The sequence below is a fragment of the Corella eumyota genome, chromosome 1, assembly GCF_963082875.1.
Source record: "Corella eumyota chromosome 1, kaCorEumy4.1, whole genome shotgun sequence".
Taxonomy (NCBI): domain Eukaryota; kingdom Metazoa; phylum Chordata; class Ascidiacea; order Phlebobranchia; family Corellidae; genus Corella; species Corella eumyota.
The window spans coordinates 11,246,005-11,258,252 of NC_137490.1; the positions used below are offsets into that span (position 1 = coordinate 11,246,005).

The 12,248-nt window shown below is 28.6% G+C and overlaps 1 protein-coding gene across 1 annotated transcript; it reads left to right on the plus strand.

Annotated features, from left to right (window-relative positions):
* The first annotated feature begins 556 nt into the window (after positions 1 to 556).
* On the plus strand, positions 557 to 1,168 carry LOC145763565 (uncharacterized). The gene has a single exon (XM_082575032.1). The coding sequence runs from the start codon at positions 557 to 559 to the stop codon at positions 1,166 to 1,168; it is 612 nt and encodes a 203-aa protein (XP_082431158.1).
* The last annotated feature ends 11,080 nt before the right edge of the window (positions 1,169 to 12,248 follow it).

Genomic DNA, 12,248 nt, shown 5'->3' on the forward strand with positions numbered 1-12,248 from the left:
GTTTCATTTAAGTGAGCACAAGGATTTACGTAATTAAAAGATTTTTAAGCTTGAGCATGGCGCTGGTTGGAATCGAGCCTATGAAGCTAAGATTGGTAACCGTTTTATTAAACATTAAGCCACCACAGTGCTTCAAAAACTGCGTTTTTTGCATATTTAGCATTAAGACTGAAATTACAATAACATGAAAAAAGAGATGATGATCGGGTTCGAACTACTTACCCTTGGGTTCATAGATTATTACCTTTACATCTACGCTACCACGCAGAACAATTAAAACTGATTTAGTTGCATATTTATATACAATCAAAAAATCGATTTATTAAATTTAAGACTGTGGCGTAAACATTATTGTTATCGAAGCTTGTGTGTTTTAGTGCGCACGCGTATCGGTGCGTTTTGCCCTTTTCCTTTTTTATGTAGCCTTTGGTGCGCTTCCTTCCATTTTGTTATCATTACTTTAAGTTACAAAATAAGAAGCACGATATTGTAAAATCGTTTAACTTTGATTACTACATTGGTGACCCCGACGCTTAGAAACGTAATTTCTAAGAAAATGAAAGAAGAAAATGCCATTGCGCTTAAGTTACCAAACTTTTGGTCGTCCCATCCTCGAGTTTGGTTCCAACAAGCTGAAGCACAGTTTGAATTGCGAAATATTGTTACCGACCAAACAAGATATTTATACGTTGTGTCTGCATTAGACCAGGACACCGCACTTCGTCTTATTGATTTCCTGGAAGATCCGCCAACCACTGGAAAGTATGACGCTCTCAAACAGCGTCTTCTCGGAACATTTAGCCTTTCTCCACAAGAAAGGGCGTCGAGAATTCTAAACATGCCTACTTTAGGGGATCGTAAACCTTCTGAATTAATGAACGAAATGTTGGCTCTTTTAGGAAATCACAAATCTTGTTTCCTTTTTCAACATATATTTTTGCAGCTTCTACCTGAAGACGTGCGTGTGGTTTTAGCCGACAGTAACTTTGCAGATATGCGTAAACTTGCGCAACGCGCAGATGCAATCTTGCTAACAAAAAGCGCCTCTTCTTTTTCTTCTTATGCGGTATCTAAAACTGATTCTAAAAAAATTCTTTGTTTTTACCATCGTCGATTTGGCAAAAATGCTAAGAAATGTATCCCACCATGTCAATATTCGGAAAACTAGAAAGCCGGTTGTTTTTTGTCTATCTAAAATAAAATTCTTAGTTGATTCTGGGGCCGAAATAAGTGTTATTCCACCAACAAGATATGAACGCTACAAGAAAAACAAAGAAAACCCTCTAATCGCTGCTAATGGTGGAAAAATACAAACTTATGGTTCAAAAATCATTCGTGTCCACTTACCTACTGGCACATTCGCATGGAAATTTGTTATTGCTGATGTCATGAGATCATTTTTAGGTGCTGACTTTATTCGCGAACATTCCTTGGTTGTAGATTTAAAAGGCCGGAAGCTTTTTAATATTTCAAAACCAACTTTCTCACAAATAAATTCATCATATGACAAGTTGATAAAAGAATTTCCTGATATAACAACACCACGTTTTAATGAAGGTACTATCAAACATAAAGTCCAGCATTACATCCCAACAACTGGCCCCCCGGTGCATGCTCGAGCGCGACGATTGTCGCCAGAAAAATTAGAAATTGCAAAACATGAGTTTTCTAAAATGCTGAATTTAGGAATTATTCAACGGTCATCAAGTCCTTGGTCATCCCCCCTCCATTTAGTTCCTAAAGCTACAGGAGATTGGCGCCCATGTGGCGATTATCGTCGACTAAATGCTGTTACGGAACCGGATCGTTATCCGATTCCACATATTCAAGATTTTACCTCTCAATTAGATGGATGTTGCGTATTCTCAAAAATTGACCTAATAAGAGGGTATCATCAAGTACCAGTAGCTTCAGAAGACATTCAGAAGACAGCCGTCATCACGCCATTTGGACTTTTTGAATTTAAAAGAATGCCTTTCGGTTTGAAAAACGCAGCTCAAGCCTTTCAAAGACTTATGGATAGTATTTTCCAACACTTAAAATTCGTTTTTGTTTATCTGGACGATATATTAGTGGCCAGCAGATCGCAGACTGAACACCTTGAGCATTTACAAGAACTTTTCAAACAACTTTCATGTCACGGTGCAATTGTTAATGTTAAAAAATGTCAATTTGGCAAGACCCAAATTATTTTTTTGGGGCATCAAGTGAGCCGGTATGGAATTATTCCTTTGCCAGACAAAGTAAAAACTATCCAAAATTTCCAACCACCAAACACTATTAAAGGTCTTCAAGAGTTTGCCGGTATGATCAACTTTTATTTCCGTTTTATTCCAGATGCTGCTCGTAGTATGACTCCAATTTATAAACAGATAGCTGGCAAGCCATCAAGGTTAAATTGGGATCCACAGTTACAGTCCGCGTTTGACCAAGCAAAGGCTTCTCTTGCGCATTGTGCCATGTTATATCATCCCCAAGCCAATGCTAAAACTGTTATAACTGTGGACGCTTCACAAAAAGCAGTAAGGGCTGTTTTACAGCAATTTATCGACGGCGCTTGGAAACCCTTCGCATTTTTTAGTAAACACTTGAGGCTGGCGGAGGAAAAATATAGTACATTTGACCGAGAACTGTTGGCAATTTATCTGGCGGTGCGTCATTTTCGATACTTTCTTCAAGGCAGAATTTTTACAATTTATACAGACCACAAACCTTTTATTTTCGCCTTTTCAAAAGCTTCTGATCTCTGGTCCAGTCGACAACAGCTTCATTTATCTGCAATATCCGAATATTCTACAGACATCCAACACATCAGCGGAAAAAGTAATGTTGTAGCAGATGCTTTGTCACGGGCCAATATATTCAACGTCAATCAAACCATCGATATGGACTATAAACTTTTTGCTGCGGACCAATTAGATCGAGTAGTACAAAGTTATCGATCAGCCGACACGAAGCTTAAAGTAGCCGACGTCACATTTGAAAAACAAGACTTTTCAATACTTTGCGACATTTCGACCGGCAAGCCTCGCCCTATTGTTCCTCTAAAGTGGTGTGAAAAAGTTTTTCATATTATTCACGACCTTTCGCATCCATCTATACGAACAACGCGGAAGTTAATAAGCTCAAAGTTTGTTTGGAATGAGCTTAATAAAGACGTGGGAATATGGACAAGGCAGTGTTTATCTTGCCAAAAATCCAAGATACAAAGGCATGTTCACGCTCCATTGGTTAGATATCCTGAAACCCAGAATCGTTTTAGTGATTTAAACATTGACATTGTAGGACCACTTCCGCCCTCCGACGGCCATGTTTATCTTCTTACCATCGTTGACCGTTTTACTAGGTGGCCGGAAGCTATTCCAATGAAAAATTCAACAACGGCAACTTGTGCGAAAATGTTTTTATACCATTGGATTTCACGTTTTGGTATACCAACCAACCTGTCTAGTGATCGCGGAGCGCAATTTACTTCAAGTATCTGGAGAAATATGAACGAGACACTGGGCATACAAATTCATCATACGTGTGCCTTCAGACCACAAGCAAACGGTTTGGTGGAAAGGTTTCATCGACACCTTAAAAGTTCACTAATGGCACGACTAGAGGGTCCAAACTGGATTGAACAACTTCCATGGGTACTTTTGGGTATTCGAACCGCGCCGAAAGAAGATCTAAAGATAACTTTCCGTTTCTGGGGATTTAATAAAGCATGAACCAAATTTGAATGATGCAAAAACGACGCTCAAGTATTTAAAAGAAAAAGTAAATAATTTTGTTCCTCAGCCGATGTCGCTATTCTAAAAACAAATTTTCCCCCCAGCTTAAAAACTTGCAAATACGTTTTTGTTCGTAAAGATTCACATCGACCGCCACTTACCGCACCATACCAAGGACCGTATTTAGTTTTAAAACGTGGCCCAAAAACTTTTGAATTAGAAATGGGTGCCAACAAACAAATAGTTTCGGTGGATCGTTTGAAACCGGTGCACGCGGATCCCACTCAGCCGATCCAAGTAACCAAACATATTGGTCGTGGTAGACCCAAAAAGATCTAATACAAACATTTTTATTTGATTTAACTGTTATTGCTATTTTTTTTGTGTATTTACGACGCTTCTGAGGGGGATTATGTGGCGTAAACATTATTGTTATCGAAGCTTGTGTGTTTTAGTGCGCACGCGTATCGGTGCGTTTTGCCTTTTTCCTTTTTTATGTAGCCTTTTGGTGCGCTTCCTTCCATTTTGTTATCATTACTTTAAGTTACAAAATAAGAAGCACGATATTGTAAAATCGTTTAACTTTGATTACTACAAGACAATAATATATTAAATTGCTAATAATGTAGTAATATTTTCATACTATTCTGGTTGTTAGTAATAATAAATCGTTCGTATAATTAATTTTTTTGTATCAAATTTATACAAATATTAATAAAAAAGTCATTATTTTTATAAATTAGGGTTTTTACACTACTGCGCCTTAATTAATATTGTCAAATTTCAATTTAAAAATATCATTTTTTTAACAAATTTGTGCTTAATGTTATTGGTGTACTGATGACGTCATACAACTACCCTAAGACCAAACTATAAAAATAATGTAACTTTGGTTGTACTTAAAAGTTTTGCTAATAAATTTATCTTGGATATTTATGTCAAAACGATTCGTGAAAAGGATTAATTTTTTGATTTTGTATAAAATTTCAATAAAAGAGTTATAACTCCTGGTAATAATAAAATATCAAAAAAATTGCAAAATATGTTGTTTACACTAATGTGCTTATTGCTGTACTGATGACGTCACGTACCTGCTCTATAACCAATATATTGTATATATGTATACATATTTTTAAACTAATGTAACTCTACTAAATATATTTTTTTATTTTCTTTGTTTTTGGATGTCATTAACGTGAACACGGTATGTAGTAAGTATTGATTTAAAAATCCTAGTGTTTATACAAATATTAAAAAAATTATACCTTTTACAAATTGTAACAAAATTGGACTGTCGTTATCTACTTTTTTAGTCACGTTCTTACAACTTTTATTTCTTTTGGTCACGTGTTTACACCTACTGTTATCTTTATTGTTTGCAAGGTGTGTTTTTTGTATGTCAACTTTTTTGGGGTAGTTCTTTTTTAGTGTTGAATGCATATTCTAAGATTTTGTTTATTTATTTCGATTTTATTTAAATAAGCTTTAATAGGATTAATATTGTATAAATAAAGATTGAACCTAAACTCCATACATTACAACTTGGAGGTCCTCCGAAAATAAAATAAATATTAACTTGCAAAGATAAAAAAATTATAATTTTTAACTTTGTTTCAATAAAATTAAAAGGCTAAAAGTGTCAATAATGCCATTACAATATCTCAATATCATATTTCCAACTTTGTGTCCATTAAACGAAAAAATAATTGATTACAAAGTCATATGACATAGCGTAACCTAATAATATACAAAATAAAAATTGGTTCAAAGTTTTGTTTTACTGAAAATTTTTGCGAAATGTTAAAACACTTTAATTGGACCTGTGCAGTTTTAACAGAATAATTATTTTTTGATTTAAAATTTTTTATTTTTTTAAAAAAATATTTATGCAAAGAATAAACATGTAATTTTGTGAATATTTTTGATAATGAACAAGTAATAGCCGTATATAAGACGAAATCTAACATAATCAATTTGCAATAAATTATATTATTACCAAAATCTTTGCTTTAATTAAGAACCAAATAAATTTAAAGCTACGTAAACTAAAGGAATACGCTTAAAGGGCTTTATATTAAATTTTGACCGCGTGTTTATGTTTTTATATAACAATAAGCACCGGTTAAATAATGATAACATGAATATTGCACGTTTATAAAATGTAATAGGATTATAACCCAATAGAAATACACACAATGGATTTTTACGCTACTGAAAATAAAAAAATAAAACATTTTTAATGCGCGTGATACAATATTTATTTTTTTTAAAACACACCCAAGGTTTAGGGTTTGGCTCCCATTGCCGGCACAAAAATTGCTATAATCAAGAATATGTAAAAAGGACAGAAATTTGTTTAACTTAATTTTCCATATTTATATGCCGCATATCAGCAATAACAATCGCCAATTTATGCGGAGCTTTTGCGCAACATTCGTCTTCTCGCTCGGCTACACGCTGAAACTCGGCATCTCGCTTTCCGCGACCATGACGTCATCACTCTCCTCAGAAAACGATGACGTAGTTGGTATGGACGACAACTGGCGTTTCACTTAAGCAAACGCAACGTCAAAAGCAAGCGCTTTGTTAAAATGGCATTATAGCCTCAGGCAGACTTAGTATATAACTCTTTATTTATTATGGTTCGAAATCTTAGATTTCGAAACATATTGTTATCGTCAGTGTATTTATTATTATGGTTCGAAATCTTAGATTTCGAAACATATTGTTATTGTCATTATACTTATTATTATTATTATTATTATTATTATTATTATTATTATTATTATTATTATTATTATTTTTATTATTATTATTTTTATTCTTTCTAGTCCCAATTTTGAAAGAAGATTTCTTTAGTTCCTTAGAATTTAAAAATCTCAAATTTTAGTATGTTGTTTATTATCAGATTATGTTTTCATTCTCCTATTTACAACATTTAATTATCACTAATTACTAATTAATAAGTGTTTATTTATTAAAATTTAAAGGTTGTTATTAACTTTTTAAATTTTGGTCAATTGTATAATATGATATTGGTAACTCAAAAATGAATTAAAATTTTAATTTTTATCACTAATTACTAATTAATAGGTGTTTATTTATTAAAATTTAAAGGTTGTTATTAATTTTTTAAATTTTGGTCAATTGTATAATACGATATTGGTAACTCAAAAATGAATTAAAATTTTAATTTTTATTACTAATTACTAATTAATAGGTGTTTATTTATTATAATTTAAAGGTTGTTATTAACTTTTAAAATTTTGGTCAATTGTATATCATGATATTAGTAACTCAAAAACGAATTAAAATTTTAATTTTTATCACTAATTACTAATTAATAGGTGTTTGTTTATTAAAATTTAAAGGTTGTTATTAACTTTTTAAATCTTGGTCAATTGTATATCATGATATTGTTAATTTAAAAATGAATTAAAATTAAAATTTTCATCACTAATTACTAATTAATGGGTTTGTTTATTCAAATTTAAAGATTGATATTAGGTTTTTAAATTTTGGTCGGTTATATCTTATTATATTTAAAATTTGAAGATAATTAAAAAATAATTCTTGTTATTATTATTATTGTTTTTATTCTTTCTAGTCAGAATTTTAAAAGACGATAACTTTTGTTCTTTAAAACTAAAAGTTCTAAATTTTTAGTATGTTTGTTATTATCCCAACGAATCGCAAACCTCCTATTTACAATATTTAATTATCACTAATTACTAATTAATAGGTGTTTGTTCATTAAAATTTAAAGGTTGTTATTAATTTTTTAAATCTTGGTCAATTGTATATTATGATATTACTAACTCAAAAATAAATTAAAATTTTAATATTAATCACTAATTACTTTATAATAGGTGTTTGTTTATTAAAATTTAAAGATTGTTATTTATTTTTTAAATTTTAGTCAATTGTATATCATGATATTAGTAACTCAAAAACGACTTAAATTTTAATTTTTATCACTAATTACTAATTAATAGGTGTTTCTTTATTTAAATGTAAAGATTGTTATTAGGTTTTTAAATTTTGGTTGGTTTTATCTTATAATATTTATAATTCGAAAATGAATTAAAAAATAATTCTTGTTTGTTTTTTTATATTTAAATGCTGGTTTGTTCATTAAAAATTAAAGTTTGATATTAAGCATTAAAAATTTGGTATGATGTATTTTATAATATAAGTAATTAAAAAACATATTAGAAAAATAATTTTCGTTTATTTATCATATTTAAATGCTTGTTTATTCAATAAAAATCAATTTTAAGAATTTAAAATTTACTATAATTTATATCCTGATATCACCAACTTAAAACTGGTTTAAATATTAGTTTTTGTTTGTATTATATATACAAATGCTTGTTTGTTTATTAAAAATTAAAGGTTTGTAATATTCTTAGTTAATGTTTATGCATATTTTTTTTTATTTATAAAAATTTATGTAAAAAATAATCAAATAATTTCGAACCATATTTTATTTATCAAATAAATCTAGTTGTTTTTATTCTTATTTGACCGAATTTTGAAAGACGATAACTTTTGTTCTTTAAAAGTAAAAGTTCTAAATTTTTAGTATGTTTGTTATTATCCCAACAAATCGCAAACCTCCTATTTACGACATTTAAATGTCACTAATTACTAATTAATATATTTTATTATTAAAATTTAAAGATAAAATTTTCTGAAATTTTAATATGTTGTTGGTATTATTATTTTGTATGTTGCTATTTAAAATGAAGATTTAACTCTAGCTAAATATCGTTTAATTATTATTTTAGTTTTTTTATAAAATAACGAATCAGTGTGAGTTTAACGCTTGAATAATTTAATAGCGTTCTGGTCGCCGTCAAAAATCGTCCTTTCGCTGTCTATTAAAATAAAAAATATTGGTTGAAAATTTAAGTAAAATGTTAAAGTAAGTCAAAAATGTGTAAAATTTTTCTTTTTAATTGTTTTGTTATTATTATATTTTAATACTCGTTTGATTACTAAGAAATTAAGATCGGTATTTTGCTTTTAAATTTAGTTTACTTTTCTGTTACAATATCAATGAATGTGTGTTCGTTTGTTAAAATTAGGTTTAAATATAAAAAAGTTCATATTTAAATTTATAATTTAATTAATAAACCTACTAAATAAATTCTTTATAAAAAAGAATCAAACGATTTCGAACCATATTTTATTTATCAAATAAATCTAGTATTACATTTGATACTGTGATATGGTAAAAATGCGATAATTCCTAAACTTTATAAACTTAGATTTAAAAAATTTTAGATAACGAAATCATATAAACGGAAAAACATTTTAACAAAAGTTAACAGGTTCGATAAAAATTTTTAAATTTTCCATAAAAGTAAAATTTTTAAAATTAATTTTTTTTAAATTATTACGCACCACAAATAGTAAGATATGTATTTATAAGATGTAAGATCAAATGTGCAATTATCTATGGGGTCCCCCCTCAACAACTTAAACTAATGTTTTATGACTTTAGCTTAAAAGGGACGTATTATATTACATTTGATATTGTGATATGGTAAAAATGCGGTAATTCCTAACATTTATAAACTTAGATTTAAAAAATTTTAGATAACGAAATTAAATAAACGGAAGAACAATTTAACAAAAGTTAACAGGTTCGATAATAATTTTTAAAGTTCCATAAAAGCAAAATTTTTAAAATTATTTTCTTTAAAATTAATACGCACCACAAATAGAAAGATATTTATTTATAAGATGTAAGAGCAATTGTGCAATTTTCAGTGGTGTCCCCCCCCTCACTCAACAATTAAAGCTGATGTCTTATGACTTTAGCTTAAAGGGGACGTGTCATATTACGTTTGATAATATGATACGGTAATAATATTTAAAGTTTCCTTAAAAGTTTAATTTGTAAAATTATTTTCTTTAAAATTATTACGCACCACAAATGGTAAGATATTTATTTATAAGATGTAAGAGCAAGTGTGCAATTATCTGGGGGGTCCCCCCACTCAACAATTTAAGCTGATGTCTTATAACTTTAAGCTTAAAGGGGACGTGTCGTATTACATTTGATAATATGATACGGTAATAATTTTTAAATTTTTTTTAAAAGATGAATTTTTAAAATTATTTTTATAAAATTATTACGCACCACAAATAGTAAGATATTTATTTATAAGATGTAAGAGCGAATGTGCAATTTTCTTTGGGGCTCAACCCACTCAACAATTTAAGCTAATTTCTTATTAATTTAGCTTGAAGGGGACGTGTCATATTACGTTTGATAATATGAAACGGTAATAATATTTAAAGTTTAATTTGTAAAATTATTTTTTGTTAAATTATTACGCACCACAAATAGTAAAATATTTATTTATAAGATGTAAGAGCAAATGTGCAATTATTTATGGGGTACCCCCCTCAACAACTTCAACTAATGTTTTATGACTTTAGCTTAAAAGGGACGTGTTATATTACATTTGATATTGTGAAATGGTAAAAATGCGGTAATTCTTAACATTTTCAAACCTAGATTTAAAAAAATTTAGATAACGAACTTATATCAACGGAAGAATAATTTAACAAAAGTTAACATGTCCGATAATAATTTTTAAATTTTCATAAAATTTAAATTTTAAAAATTTACTTTTTTTTAAATTATTACGCACCACAAATAGTAAGATATTTATTTATAAGATGTAAGAGCGAATGTGCAATTATCTGAGGGGCTCAACCCAATCAACAATTCAAGCTAATTTATTATTAATTTAGCTTGAAGGGGACGTGTCATATTACGTTTGATAATATGATACGGTAATAATATTTAAAGTTTAATTTGTAAAATTATTTTCTTTAAAATTATTACGCACCACAAATAGTTATATATTGATTTATAAGATGTAAGAGCAAATGTGCAATTATCTGTGGGGTCCGTCCTCAACAATTTAAGCAGATGTCTTATGAATTTAGCTTAAAGGGGACGTGTCATATTACTTTTGATAATATAATACGGTAATAATATTTAAAGTTTCCTTAAAAGTTAAATTTTTAAAATTATTTTCTTTAAAATTATTACACACCACAAATAGTAAAATATTTATTTATAAGATGTAAGAGCAAATGTGCAATTATTTATGGGGTACCCCCCTCAATAACTTCAACTAATGTTTTATGACTTTAGCTTAAAAGGGACGTGTTATATTACATTTGATATTGTGAAATGGTAAAAATGCGGTAATTCCTAACATTTTCAAACCTAGATTTAAAAAAAATTAGATAACGAACTTATATCAACGGAAGAATAATTTAACAAAAGTTAACATGTCCGATAATAATTTTTAAATTTCCATAAAATTTAAATTTTTAAAATTATTTTCTTTAAAATTATTACACACCACAAATAGTAATATATTTATTTATAAGATGTAAGAGCAAATGTGCAATTTGCTGTGGGGTCCACTCTACAACAATTTATATAATACGGTAATAATATTTAAAGTTTCCTTAAAAGTAAAATTTTTAAATTTATTTTTTTTAAATTATTACGCACCACAAATAGTAAGATATTTATTTATAATATGTAAGAGCAAATGTGCATTTTTCTGTGGGTCCACCCCATAACAATTATAACGAATGTCTTATGACTTTAGCTTGAAGGGGACGTGTCATATTACATTTGATAATATAATACGGTAATAATATTTAAAGTTTCCTTAAAAGTTTAATTTGTAAAATTATTTTCTTTAAAATTATTACGCACCACAAATAGTTAGATATTTATTTATAAGATGTAAGAGCAAATGTGCAATTATCTGTGAGGTCCCCCCTCCTAACAACTTAAACTAATGTTTTAAGACGTTAGCTTAAAAGGGACGTGTTATATTACATTTGATATTGTGAAATGGTAAAAATGCGGTAATTCCTAACATTTTCAAACCTAGATTTAAAAAAAATTTAGATAACGAACTTATATTAACGGAAGAATAATTTAACAAAAGTTAACATGTTCGATAATAATTTTTAAATTTCCGTAAAATTTAAATTTTTAAAATTATTTTCTTTAAAATTATTACGCACCACAAATAGTTATTTATTTATAAGATATAAGATCAAATGTGCAATTATCTGTAGGTCCCCCACCACTCAACAATTAAAGCTGGTGTCTTATGACTTTAGCTTAAAGGGACGTGTCATATTACATTTGATAATATAATACGGTAATAATATTTAAAGTTTCCTTAAAAGTTAAATTTTTAAAATTATTTTCTTTAAATTATTACACACCACAAATAGTAAGATATTTATTTATTAGATGTAAGAGCAAATGTGCAATTATCTGTGGGGTCCCCCCTCACAACAATTTAAACTAATTTCTTATGACTTATCTTAAAAGGGACGTGTTATATTACATTTGATATTGTGAAATGGTAAAAATGCGGTAATTCCTAACATTTTCAAACCTAGATTTAAAAAAAATTTAGATAACGAACTTATATTAACGGAAGAATAATTTAACAAAAGTTAACATGT